This window comes from Malurus melanocephalus, unplaced genomic scaffold (genome assembly GCF_030028575.1).
Source record: "Malurus melanocephalus ecotype Western Australia unplaced genomic scaffold, MMel_1.1 scaffold_12, whole genome shotgun sequence".
NCBI lineage: Eukaryota > Metazoa > Chordata > Aves > Passeriformes > Maluridae > Malurus > Malurus melanocephalus.
Window position 1 is genome coordinate 3,201,176 of NW_026623244.1, and position 14,419 is coordinate 3,215,594.

At 48.6% G+C, this 14,419-nt stretch overlaps 1 protein-coding gene across 1 annotated transcript in view; it reads right to left on the bottom strand.

Moving 5' to 3' along the window:
* The window catches only part of HPSE2 (heparanase 2 (inactive)), a 101,378-nt gene that overhangs the window by 22,089 nt on the left and 64,870 nt on the right, over positions 1 to 14,419 (bottom strand). Inside the window, exons 4-6 of the mRNA XM_057380735.1 lie at positions 10,032 to 10,205; positions 9,309 to 9,480; positions 1,993 to 2,040 (exon numbers count right to left, since the gene is read on the bottom strand). Coding sequence (XP_057236718.1) covers positions 1,993 to 2,040; positions 9,309 to 9,480; positions 10,032 to 10,205 — 394 coding nt within the window. The remainder of the gene's footprint in view (positions 1 to 1,992; positions 2,041 to 9,308; positions 9,481 to 10,031; positions 10,206 to 14,419) is intronic.

Sequence of the window (14,419 nt, forward strand, 5' to 3'; positions counted from 1 at the left end):
CCAGTCCTCAATCACATACTGGTGCCTTCTCCAGAGCTGCAAACCCTGGCTGGGGGAGAAGAGGGAACATTGCAGTGGAAATGGGTCGGCAGGAGGCAGCTCAGCTCTGCTGACCCTCGTGGGGAAGCTGCACCTCAACCACAAGCTGCTGCYTCAGCACCAGAGCTGACAAGCACTTCACACTGATCCTATAAGAAAAGGTTTCAAAGCAGCCATGCAGGCAGATTCCATGCACACCAGATGAAACTCCACATCTGAAGCCTGGAAGTTTGTTCCTTCAACTCATCCAAGGGCTTGGCCCAGCGATCAAGCCCTGCTGCAGAAAGCAAATTCCTGGACTAAGTAAATGCGATCAGCACATCGTGTAATCATGAAAAGCAAACTCCCAGATGAGACATAGATCATCATTGCACAGCATGAGCCTGTAAGTAACACAAATCCTGCTCCAATTGCTCTGCTACCCCACTGTCCCCACTGCAGCAAGCTGCTGCTGCCTGGCAGGGAAACCCAAGGAGATAAATACCCAWACAAGCACACTGAGACAAGCCAAGCTCCAGGAATGGGACTAACAGGTTCATGGTCATGCCTGGTGCTATGACCCTCCCTGAGATGCCAACAGTTGCTTCTGCAGAAGCCTCCAAGGTTCACAAACTGACACAGAGACCATGGGTGCACTTGCAAGAAAGCCTTGTGTGTTAAACCCTACCAAGCTCTACTTAAGAACCAGTGTCCAAGCAGCCTTTACAAGTGATGGCCTTTACAAGCCCCMCTGCTGCAATTCAGCACTGAGCACCCTCTGAAGGGTCACTGTGGAGAATCAGCTTGGGAACAAGCACACCCTGGACCTCAGACCATGGCTCTGGCTCCCATGCTCAGGCCAGTGTCCTGCATGGGAAGTTTAACCCAGTATGACAGCAAATCCACTTTTTCTGAGAACAGGGTGGTCTCACCATTGGTTTTTTTTTTTTTTTCTCCCATGAATGCTTTTCTCTGAAATGTGTCCTTTCTGTGGCAGGAGAGAGTGGTGCCTGCCCCACAAGCCTTCTCTCTGTCAGTTTTGGTGGTCACTGCTGTGCTTGCACAGTGCTTCACCTTTGCACTGGCATCTGCACTCCCAYTGCAGAGAGCCACAGCCTGCTGGGGAGCCTGCCTCTGGCCACAGCATGCAAACTGGGGCAGSTGGAAATCAGAGGAGGAAAAAGATGTTTATGTATTTTCCCTCAAATAAAAAAAAACTCTCCCTCCACATGGTGCTTATTACACTCAGTACTACAGCTCAGAGCTTCCTTTGCTCTTCTGAAATGCAGCATTTGCAGGAAACGGGAGGAAAAATAGGTAACAGCATCTCTCTCAGCCTCAGCTGGGCCAAGATCTTGGATGTTCATCCCTTTTCAATGGATATCTGCTCCTGGGGCTCCACCTGCATGTAGGACACAGCGGTGTGTCTGTGGACACCCTTACAAAGCACAGTGAGGGCTGGGCCATCTCGTATTTACCACTGGACTAAGCTGCCTCTCCCCTGTCTGGGTGAATGAGTTCAGCTTCAGCCTGGTGGGCGTGAGGAGACAGTGATTGGGGTGAAAGGAAAAGGGCTTTCAGCTAGTCCCATACATCTGTCACACGTGGCTTTTGCCTCCCTGTTGTCCCTACCCAGACCACCTCCCTGTCCTCCCAGCTGCCTCTGGAGACTCAGCAGTCTGGCAGGCCAGGCATCCAGGCAGTGGTATTTTTATAAAAAAAAAAATATTTTATTTACATTTTATTTGTATCTCAGCTGCAGAGGTAAAGGCTATTACATCCACTCCTGCAATTGTTTGAAAGGCTCAAGAAAGAAGAGCAGAGCCTCCTTCTCCTGTTTAAATGCAGCAGGATGGAGGAGGTGGCTGTAGCACATCTGGCCCTTTGACACCCAGAGAGCACACCAGCGCTGCTCCCAGCATCTGTGATCACTGCACTGAGTGTTGGAAAGTAGAAGGAATGGTGAATACCTACTGTTGCCAGGTAACAGCATCCACCGTGCCGCCAGCCACTTTCATGAACCTATGGGAAACAGAGGAAGAAACCAGATAAGCCCAGTGTTGTCACAGGGGAAATCCTAAAACAACCAATGCTCATCCTACATCATGGAACACCAAAGGCGGCCACTGTATCCACAAACACTTCCTAATGAAGCCTTTGTGTCCTTACATAAAAGGAATAAATTCTACTTAATGCAAATGCTTGTAGCAAGCACAGCTGAGAACAATGAAGTGAAACTTAACTGGCAGCAGAGCTCTGGGCATCACTTTGCGGTAGGTAGGGAGAGCTTTTGGAGCACAACAGCATTTCAGAAGCAAGATCCTGAGGTATATAGTGAATTCTGTGACTTTAACAACCCTCAATACAACCTAAGAGCAGGTTTTAAATGTCCATCTTAAAACAAAATACTTCTTAGCCCCCAATGTGCATTTAATCTGACCATCTCTTTACCTGGATTCAAGCAAGGACTGGAAAATGGAAGGAAATGGAAATAAAACCCAGCAAAGCTATTAGATGCAAAAATGCCAACCTCTGCTCAGGAAGCTTCTGAGCCTTGGAGGAAGGGAGGAAAAGCTGGACCAATACTGCTGAGTGCTTTCCTTTTTTTCCACTCTTTCTTTAGCATTGGCTATTAGTAAACTGATGGGATTCTGACCTGGATGCACTTTTGGTTTATTCCATTCCTATGACAAACCACAGCACTTCCATGGACAMGGTTAAAGTCAGTTATATATAGGTATCAGTGTCCTGAAGGCTTCTGACCTGACTAAGAAAATACCTCTTGCAGAAAGCAGTTYTTGAGTCAGACCTGGGGCTATGCAGGCCTCCCTGCTCACACAGCCAGTCCCAAAACCAATCCCAGGGACAACATGCAACCACCACAGGAGGAGCTGGCAGCTGCAGGGGTCTCTCTCCCTGGTTCCTCAGCCCAGCAATCCAAAGTGCACTTTGGAAAACTGCAGCTCCCATGAGGAAGCCCAAGCAGCTCTTAAATTCTCATGTTTAGGGGCACAGATAAGGAAACACATAAAGGCACACTCCAACCGGACAGGCACGTTGTCTGTGCAGGAGTGCAACGTGAACTGCATGGCTGATGCATTTTGGAAGTGATGATGCACACACATGACAGGAGACATTTGCTCGAGCTCATGAATGTGCTGAGAAAGGAAACGATGCTGGATTTCCTTGGGCTGCTTTTGATGCACAAAGATCCCGGGAACACAGCAGCAATGTCACAGCTGTCCTGACTCCACAGGGGTGAGTGGTGCTGGGTCCAGCGACCCCAAGGAGAGCCCCATGACCGAGGGTAGGGAAGGGGAAGGTTTGTGAGCAGAGACCATCAGACTATTTGTCATGGCAGGGACGAGCAGCAGCTTTCCGGCACATGAACCTCTAATCAGGTCTGAAACAAGAGCAGCGAGCTTCAGGCTAAATATAGCTCGGAAACAATCATTCTGACTTTAAATTAATGACGATGGTCAATTATAGACTGGGACAAAAGGGCAGCTGGACCCTGTGAAGCATAAGAGGATGCTGGCAAAGGTAGCAATAATAAATCCCTGAAGACAGAGAGGGAAGAGATACAATTAGAAATGGAAAAACAATAACATGCTGTAAACTCCTGTAGCACTGATGCATCTCCAATTCTGATGCCCAGCAGCAGAGTGCTGTGAGCTCGGTTCCCAGGCTCTGTAAAAGATGTAAAAGCCTTTCTGAAATGCTTTTACATCTCTCTTGGGGGTCAGGCTTGGAAGACTGGTGGYGGGGTGATGGTTTGGGTACCAGATACTCCCCAGGGATATCAGCTGGGCCAGCCCTTAGTGCAGTCACGGGGAGAGGTGTGAGCTCTCCACAACCCACATTGGTTACCTGGCAAAAAAAAGATTTTGCAAATGTTGTTGAGGAAGGGCTGCTGTTGTATAAAACTAAGTGTGCAGAAATATGCCAAAAGAGACAAAAACCCCAGCTCCCAGGTTTTAAAATCTCTGCACAGGGGCCGCTGCCTAAAATGTAATGCACAAAGCGTACAAGAGTGAAGTAACGAACTCTAAACTGAAATTATGAACACAATCTGTATTGGATTTGAAGATCAATATGTTGCAATTGGATTTGAAGATTAGCCCAACTTGTTTTCTAACCTCAAATGCTTTACATTCTGGCTGAAAATAAACCATCCTGGACTTTATTAAATCACCTCTCCAGGTTCAGCTTGGCACTCTCCCCTCACAGACCAAAACAATGAGCAGACCAAGCCTTAGCAGAAGAAGCTCTCTGGTTTTCCTTGCCATTTCCATAGGGTCTAACACCCCATTCACAAGATCGTGGGCCYGTAACATTCCCTCTGAGCTGTCTCCTTCTGAGCTGAAGGGGCATGGCCAATTTAATTTCTTCTCACGTGAAGAAATCACACACTATGCACATCCTCAGCTCCTCTCCCTGTAACCTTCAGATTCTATTACATCTTTTCTGAGATGAAATGACTAAGATTGTAGATAGTAATCAAAATGAAAGTACAATGTGTACTTATACAGTCCCATAATCTCATCTGTGTCTTTTCTTACCCATTTTGTTCTTCCATATAGATGACTGTGACTCTGGCAATCCAGAAATCAAATTAAGTTTCAGAAGCAACACCTATATTAACTCCTCCTCCTATATTTCCTCCTACAAGAGCAGTGGCTAAATCTTTTGCTTATATCTCAGCTCCTTGACCCTGCTATATAACCAACTGCAAAATGAGTCATCACATCCTTCACACCTTATTTCAACGTATTTATGAATTAAGAAACTCATAAGTTCAATGCTACCAGAGCTTGAGTTCATGTTGCAGTGACCTCCTCCTCCCTTTATATCATTAATTTAAAGTTCCTTGTCTTGTGGCTTGATTTTTTTTCACAAAATTCTTGTCCTGGATCTGTTGAGTGCCTTGGTACAGTCTGTGCCACCAGCCTWGTGGTAGCTTGTGTAATACAACACAGCAAGGATATACTTTTTTAAAAGAAAGTCAAACAGCCAAAACAGCTTCTAAAAATGCAGTGTTTACAAGTCCCCTGTGTCGAATATGGCAGAAGTCCTTGTCAGCAAGAGGACAGGAAAAATGCCTACATTCATTCCTAAAATTCATCCAGAGCCCTTCCCTTTGCCAGATACCACCTACTCCAGTTACTTATTTCTCCTTCTAACTTGAATTTAAACAAACGAGCTCTGTCCATGCACTGTGTTTGGCTGCTAYTTGGATAATAAACAATTCCCAAATTGACTGAGGCATGCTGACCCRCACAGGCAAACACAGCCCTCTTCATCCTCACGACAGCAGAGACATAAGGCAAGGGCTGTTATCATCAAAACACTGTTATCATCAAAAGTCTCTCCCATTTTTAGCACCTTGATTCTCATTTGGTAGAACCYCAGTGTTTAATCAGTGCCATTTTATGAGCTGTAAACTAACAATTCTCTCTACCAGATAAGCRTTAGAAACCTTGGCTTGGAGTTGGTTTTTGGATTCAAGGAGCAGGGCTGAGGACTGAGTCAGGTGTTTACCTGATCCCTACTTGGCTGCCCACAAATAACTGAGACATGTCCCCTCCCTGCCCTGGCACAGCCACAGCTGACAGGGAGGATGGGCTCACTGACAAAAATGCTCCTTCAGCTTTATGGGCTCCAGACATGCCAGCCTAAGCTTTGCACCACATGTTCTGAGCTTTAACACGTGTTAGCATCTCTCCTTCCTGACAGCTCTCCCTCCTGTTTCTTCTCTTTCAGCACTGAATGGGTTATCCAGCCACGCATTAACCTTTGTGTCTGATTCCTGATCTGCTGTTAAAATCTATGTTAATTCCTCAGAATCCCATAATTYTTTCCCCGAGCAAATTCTGAGCGTTTCTGGGATTCCTGTACCCGCACACGCAGTAGGTAGCTAACATGGTCTGCTCTGCAACAGCTCAGGCTGCATGAATGGTCTAATTAACACCTCATCAAACTCAACTGTTGGTTGTGTCTGGAGAAATTCCCTCTTGCACCTGTGCATCCACAAGACACCATTCCTGGCCTCCTGCACAGCAGGCGCAGCCATGGGAGCAGTGCTGTGCTGTGGAGCCTGTCCTTACACCAGCACTGCTGCTTCTGCTCCAGCCTGCAGCACCTGCCAGCCAGAGTGACACCGATGGCCACGGCTGCTCTGTGCAGGGTGGTGGTGCCAGCCAGAGTGACACCGATGGCCACGGCTGCTCTGTGCAGGGTGGTGGAGGAGCTCAGGGGCAGTAACTCAGCGCTAAAAGATGTGCAAAGCCCAAGCTGCTGTGCTTCAGGCTCTTGTGCCCTCACTGTCATTGGGAATTTCAGAGCTGTCACCCAGCAGAGCTCAGTGTCACCTGCCYGAGGACAGCCTCTGCAGTGGACATTGTGCACACCCCCCTATATGCTGCAAAACTTTTGGTGCCTAAACTGTTCATTGTTGCAGCAGACCCCAGAGAAAGGTGGCAYCTCAGGAGGGGTTTGGTCCCACCCTGTACCAAAGGACAGGCATAAGGATTTATGACAGGCAGTCAGAATAGCCTGGAGGTGTCCATCTCCACTGCTGAGACACCAAAACCTGGTGTTCAGCAGGTACAAATGCCCAACTCATGCTGGCGGTGCCTTTATTTCAGGGCAAAATTTAAACACAAAAAATAAATTTAGCTTGGTTGCTTGAGATAACAGCTAAAAATAGACTACAGTGTTTGGAACACAGAGTATGCAACAGGAAAATGTAACTCTGTTAATACTTCACAGTGAGACTTTTCTCTGAGTATTTTGGGACCTCAGGTATCGCCAGAGGCTTTCCCTGGAGAACATTTAATGTCAGCTTATTCTGTTGGAGAAGACTCCCAGGGCTTCTCAGAGATCTCCTCTCACACTTCAGCTCATTTCCATTACTTCCCCTACCAAACTCACTTCCTCACTTTGTGTAACAGGACAATTCTTTCCTGGCAKACTAATCTACCCACCCCATCTTCTCTTCTGGGGTGTCATCTCACCCCTCCAGCCTTAGGTAACTCTTGATTCGTATTGACACACCTCCTCCTATATGGTTGACTTCTGCTCTTCATCACGTTTTTTTTTAAAGAAGAGAGAAACTGCAGATTTCACATCATCAGGACTATGAGCTGAACACAGTTCACTCAGGAGGCTTCATCCTACTGTGAGCACTACATAGAACACTCATGGTTGTCTGGCAAGGCAGACAGCAGATTTGCCTTTGACAGAATCTTCCTAAATCCCCTCTCCTCTCTCCCACTTGCTGACTGTGTGGCTCATTCAGGACCCTGAGAGGCCTGTCCTGGCTGTCACAGCACCAGGCACATTATGAGCCACATCCTGCTGACCAGTTCTGGATGCTGCAGCAGAGGACAGAGCTCTCGGTAGCACTAACCCATATACTGAAGAGACCTTGGGGAGCTACTGGGAATAAAGCTCACGCTGTCAAAGAGCTTAGGCACTGGSGCTTATTTGTTTATCCTTTCACAGCTCCATGTCCAAATACTGCAAATGAGTGTTTAGCCCTTTGTGTAATCAGACTTGTCCCTCCTCTGCCTGGTAATAATGGGGTCTTTATGTGGAAAGACAAGCAGCTCTTTTCCCACAGGACCCCGGGGGCTGTAGGGCCATGCAGGCACGTGCCRCTTGCCGTGAGCTGCACACACCAGGATTTGGAGTGCAGGACACGAGGTTTCTCCAYGGGAGAGAGAAAACCCTTTGAGCASCYGTGGACCAGAGTCACCCTGGAAGACAGGGATGGYGGCAGAGAAAACAGCATATAGCTTGGAGAGCAGGCATGCTCATCACAGCTTTTCCACACCAGCTGGGGGGTTTATGGAGAGCCCCCACTATCCCATCACCAGGGCTTACACMCCTTCCCTTTGATTTGAGACGGGGAGTGTTCCATTATCTCCATCAGGCTGTACACTACAGCCTTGCTCCCAGGGTTGCCGTCAGTCAAAGGGAGCCCAGCGATGTTCAGCTGCCGGACCACCCTGACCGTGCGACTTGGCTCTTCCGACCCCKCTTCCCTGGGACCCGGCTGCGGCGCACCAAGGGCAAACACAGCAGTAGGACTTCCCTTTCTCTAATAGCTTCTTGGCTCTCATCCCCGTTGTTTTCCTTACTCAGCCTGCTCCTCCTGGCGCKAATAGATTTCCTGCTGATCAAGGCTACTACAACATTTTGTAACTCCCCCTGCGCCTCTCCCGCGCGCGGTACCAAACGGGGGCTCCGCAGGCGATGCTCTCACGTGGCACTGGTGGCAGCCGTGGCGTGGGCGCAGGGGCTGTTCCCCCACTTTGGTCAGCAGGAGGGATGCTGGTGTTGCAGCTGGTTCGACCAACTTTATGGTCTCTTTGTGCTGCTGCAGCAGAGCTGAGAATCTGGCCCTGGCTCCCTCCCCGCCCCGCTGGGGACTGCATCAGTGTGCTGTTTATTGTTTCTGCCAGATCATTCCTGCAGATGTTAATGAATGCTAGACCCAGCTTTGTTCCCAGCAGAGTCCCTTCCACACCTCCCCCTGCCCAGCTTTCTGCACTGGAGTTTCTGTTTACAGTCCTGCAGGGAATTTCCCTTCTGCTGCAGGGTCTTCGAGCTGTGCAGTCCCAACTCTTGCTGCCAGCAGGCTCCCACACCTCCCCGAATCCTGTAACTGTCCAATGTCACCTCCAGGTGTCTGCAYCCCTCTCTGTCACCATTCCTTCTCCACCTCTGGCCTTCCCAAGCTAGAGACATGCCAGTTCCTCTAGGGGGGAGGAGAGAACTTGGCCAGCGAAGAAAGTTGCTACAGGTTCTTCCTCTGCACAGATGGAGAAAGCACAGGGAGAAGAAGTCACCAAATGGGAAGAGCAAAGCAATTTGTCTGGGAGGACTCAGAGATAATAACATCCACACTGTAAGTGGTGCCAGGGCCCACACCCTGACCCTGCAGCCCACGGGCATGCAGCAGCCTGAATCCACATCACTGCGTTATCCTAACATCCCAGCGAGGTGGACACCTCAGCCTGCCAATGATTGGGAAATGMTGAAAATGCTTGGGAGAGTGTTAATCAGTCCAGTCCCAAATCCCACCAGGGACCTCTGCAGAATTTTAACAGTACWGATGACCACGTCCCACAGTCCCTGGTGCTGTGGTGGCTCAGCCACACAGAGCCTTGCTGTCCTGGAGGATGTTGGACACTGGAAGCCAGAGAGCAARCCTTCCTGCTGCAAAGGACATTGGTCTCCAGAGGGGTTTCTGAGCTATTTTTAATCAAAGCAACATCACTTACCCTTCCAGAAAAGCAATGACGTTCTTTCTGGGCCTTCCAATGTTTGGCCCATAGAGGTGTGCTCTGGAATAAGTGCGGATAAGCTGCAGCAGGCTTCGCARTTGAGTGTAGTCCTTTCCCAGTTGGCTGCCATTCACCGAGCGGCCTATCAGTGCCCGGTAGTTATTAGGTTCTGAGAACATAAAAATAGACCAGCAAAKCTTGTCAGCTCTGCTTCCTCCTCTGTGCTTCCAGGAGACACACAGCTCACCCTGTCACACAGCTTGAGCTCCRCAGAGGAGCCAGGCAGCTCTGCAGAGCAGCAGAAGGAGCCTTAGAGCAGTGGATGACAGCCACTGTCTGCTCYCCTGTGCCCCTTTTGCTGTGAGCTGGGTGAAGGACCTTTACCTTGTGTCATGCTCCTGTCCCCATAGGGTTGCCCACTTCCCCTGTCACTGTAGCCACCCTACAGTAGCTGGCCTGGCCCCCCAGGACCAGCTGAGCCCAGCAGCCAGAGCAGAAACATTTCATGTGCTTAATACCAGCAGAGAAAAATGTCCAGCTAAGAGGCTAACTCACATCAAGTCTTAGAGAGGTGGTGCTGYCTTGCAGCAGGGGCCTTTAAATGCCTCTGAAAATACCCTGGAAAAGCATCCTGGGAGCTACAAATATCCTCTTCCAAAATGGAGTATCTTTCTGCTACAGCAAGCCCCATTCCCGTGGCTCTCCTGTTCCCACACTCACCGTTGCCCAGCTCCCAGGAGATGTTGTACTTCTTGCTGGCACTATACTTCAGCAGGCTGAGGGCGTTGGAGCTGTTCCAGGAGTTGTTGGGATTTCGACGCAAAGCATTCAGTGCAAAGATCAGGTGAAGGCCAGAGCAGTCAGCAAAGTTATAGAGTTTGTCTAGAGACCTGGCTGGGAAGAAACAAAAAAACAGTTTGCAATTCAAAGGAAAGCTAGTTCCAGGGGGTTCAAATGATCCTGCTGTCCATCATACCTTGCCTTCTGTGCAGGATGAGCAGGGTCAAATGYCATCCCCACGACATCTGTAACCGCAGAAATGCACCTGACCTTTGAAACCTGGATAGGATTCSAGGTGTGGGTTCATCTCCTTCCAGCACGAGACTTGGATGCCCTCCACCTCTGTGTCAGAGCTGGGGCCATGTTACCACAGACAAGTGGCTATATAACATCGCTTTTCATCTGCTTTGGCAAGGAAAGTTCATCCTTTCCTGTGTTTATTCTGCCTTGCATCTCTTTYAGAGCAGATCCCTGCAGTGCTGGGGGAGCAGACAATGAAGTCACCACCCTGGAGCTGCCACTGCTCCTGCACCCCACAACAGCCTGGTGTCTGCTCTACAGCCCCAGCACAGTGACCCAGCCCCAGCAGTGACCAAAGCCCCGTGCACCYTGCTAACATCTACCCTGCACGCAGAGTGGAGCTCTGTGTCACCCCTGAGCCTGGGGACAGAGGGGCTCTCTGCCTATTGACAGCCTGGCCAATCCCTGCTGCCAGGGTGGCCCTCTGAGGGTGCTGGGGGCATTGTGGGATCCGTGTCCTATCTGATGGCCCCAAAATTCCCTGGCTGTGGCATCTCCCTGTACTGTGGCCTCAGTGAGCAGTGGGGACATCAGCCAGCAGCAACAGGAGAGACCAAAGAAAGAGCTGACCCGCTGTTTAGGGAGGTGTAACGTTAGCACAGGGCAGAGAGACAAAACACTTGATGCTTTTTTTCTTAAAACTCCCCTAAAAACTCAATAACAATCAAATTGCTGATGAGGCTAATGCCAGTGCTAGCAGGATACAAACTCACGTGACAGCGAGAGGAGATTCGGTTAGAGAGCAATTAGATAACTGTGGTGTTTTCAATCATCCCTGCCTGTTGAACTGCATCCCAGGACACTCAGCAAGCTTCCTGAAGCTGCCTTGGAGATGCAACCACTTAACTGTGAAGAGCCACCAGGGACAGGGAGGTTCCAGGGGGCCAGGGAGGGCAGACCGTAGGCTCCACTTTGAGAAGAGGGGAAGGACGCACTTGGGAGTTACAGAATAGGCAGACTGGCTTCAGGTCCCAGAAAAACACTTGGACAAACAACCAAGTTGCTTGTCAGCACTTAAAAAATATAAGGAGATGATCAACAGCCCCAGGAAAGGGCCAAGAACAAATCACACTGAAGCAATCTACTGACAGGACAGCAGGGCTTGCGGGCAGCAAAGGAGCTGTTTGGGTCTTGTACCTTGATGGGGTCTGAGGTTTGTGCACAAAGGATTGCACATGGTATGATCTCCCCAGAAACGGAGATAACCCTGATCTAGACTGAACTGCAGTGAGATTTATGCACACCTAGGTCAGCTTTCAGTGATTTGTGGTTAGAGTGAAGGGTCTAGGCTGCCTGCTCTGGCTCTGTTTGCACATTTCCCAAAAAAAGTGGGGCAGAAAGGGGCAGAGGACACATCAGACTCGCCATGGCACCCAGGGGATAGCATGCACCACCATTGCCAAGGGAGATGAAAGGGGTGGAGAAAAGGCTACCACGCACTCAGAGAATTTCTCTAAGCCCAGGAGCCATGGTCCAAGATTTCCTGCAGCCCCACTGTCCACCTGAGGTGACAAGTGAAACGGTGACAAGTGGGAGCTGCTTGATCCAGGTGGGATAAGCTGTTCACTGTGTGTCTGCACTTATTCTGTTGCCTTTCCTGGTCACTGAAGGCCTCAGTCAATAGAGAGCCAGCTCTGAGGTCTGAGAAAAATAAACTTATTTCAAAAGTAAAGATTTAAGGAGAGTCCAGCAAATAAGCTTACTGAACAGCTAACATTTAATGCAACACGGCAGAGTTATGGAAAGAAGAAGAAAGCAGAAATGTGGAAGAGAAATTCTTAATCCCTTTCACAACCTTTTTGAAATGCTACTGGTTGTTTGAGTGAAAAGTAGCTGAATTAGATTAATCTAATGTATTCATCCCACTGGTTCAGGCACATTARCTGTTTTTCTGGATGTTTAGTGAATTAGAGACAGATACAGTTACTTAATACTCTTTACTTCAGACCCCCAGGCAAAAAACTGCACTTGAAATGAGATTGCTGTAAAGAGGGTAAGATAGACACCCAAATGACAAATCAGGATAGCAAAAAAGGTGTTACCTGCAGTTCCCCTGTTAGAAATGAAACCTTTTCCCTGGCACAAAACAGTTGTATGACAAAAGGGGATTTGTTTCGTGTTTAGGAGCCACTACTGAAGACTGGGAATTGATTTTCCATGCATCCATGAGAGGAAACAAGACGTCTGTTTATCCCAATGCAGGGCCTGCCACTGTGAAATTATATTTTCCCCATGACACTTATTTTGTTTCCGTGCGCCTGGACGCAGAGATGCCACGTGCATTTCATGTTCTGCCACAACTTTTCAAGCTGGAAACCTCAACAATCAGGGGAGCGAGTTTGGAGAAACAYTCAGATGTCTGGGGTTTGCTCCTGCACGTTTCCAGTGGTCTCCCGGGACAGACCGACCTACAGTATGCAATGAAGCTACAAAGAGCAGAAAAGAGATAATAAACCTATCACTGCATCAAACCAGACTGTTAAAATGGCCACTCTTGATATCAGGAATATCAGGTACCAAATCCACTCTCCTTCATTTTGGCAACTTGGGACAGTGTGAACTYGGAAGCATCAGTCCAGTGACCCTGGCAGAGTCTGGACCAGTTTGGACAAGCTATCCAATCGTTGGTGGTTAAAGGGCATGTGTGACCCTTCTGAGATGATCACCTTAAAAACAGGACATCTTCATTGCAGACAGCTGCAGTTAGATCAGAAGAATTCTGTCATGCAGTGTATGACAGCAGTGTGCTCAAATGGCCAAGGAGGCCAGTGGCACCCTGGCTTGTACCAGGCACAGTGTGGCCAGCAGGAGCAGGGCAGTGACYGTCCCTCTGTACTCAGCACTGGCCAGGCTGCACCTTGAGTGCTGTGTTCAGTTCTGGGCCYCACACTGTAAGAAAGGCATTGAGGTGCTGAAGCGTGACCAGAGAGGGGTGAAAAGGCTGTTGAAGGGTCTGGAGCCCAAGTGTTGTGAGGACCAGATCAAAGAGCTGGGGGTATCATCCAGGAAAAATGGAGGCTCAGTGGACACCTTATCACTCTCTACAACTACTTGAGAAGAGGTTGTAGCRAGGTGAGGGTTGGCTTCTTGTCCCAAGGATGGCTTCTTCTCCCAAGCATCAAGGGACAGGACAAGAGGAAAGAGCCTYAAGTTGTGCCAGGGGATGTTTAGATTGGATACAAGGAAAAAATTATTCACTGAAAACTTTAACAAGCATTGGAACAGGCTGCCCAGRGAAGTGGTTGAGTCACTATCCCTGGAGATATTTAAAAGATGTGTAGGTATGGCACTTAGGGACGTAGTTTAGTGATGGAGTTGGCAGTATTAGGATAATGGTTGGACTGAATGATCTTAGAGGTCTTTTTAAACCTAAATTATTCTATGGATGGCTAAAGCACAAAAAAGAAGCCTATTTAGAAGACTTTGAGTGATGTCCAGTTCCTCCATATGTACAAATAAGGCCATAAGAAAATGCTATAAATATTTTACTGCCATGACTAGGGATGGCAACATTACTTTTGAGTAATGAGAACACGAAGAATCGCAGTATTATTAACAGCTGGCTAAAACTCACTTTGAATTCTGGATAATTGCACTGTTTTTTCTTCATCAAACGAAGAAAATCGTACAGGAATTTAACCTTTCCCCAGCTAACAGATCATTAGGCAAGGCTTTCACAAAGCACTTCAATAGAAAAAGCCATTGTCGTACCAGAATGAATCTTAATAGAGCAGAACTAGATTTATAAGATGTTCTCCCTGCTCCTTCTCCCCCTCTGCCCAGCACAGAGATGCACATGCTCAGCACTCATGTGCCATTGGAGCTCAGMAAGAAGGAGTAACGAACAAAAAATGAAAAAAAAGTGCAAGGATGCTGAGAGTCAGCTTTTTCCATTTATAATGCTCATGTAGTTGGAATGAGGCTACCCAAGGCTGCAAAGCCCTGTGCTCCATCCCCTCACACCCCGTGGCGGTGCTGGCAGGGAGGTCTCACTGGGGTGGGTGCCTTGGTGGGTTTGGGACAAACAC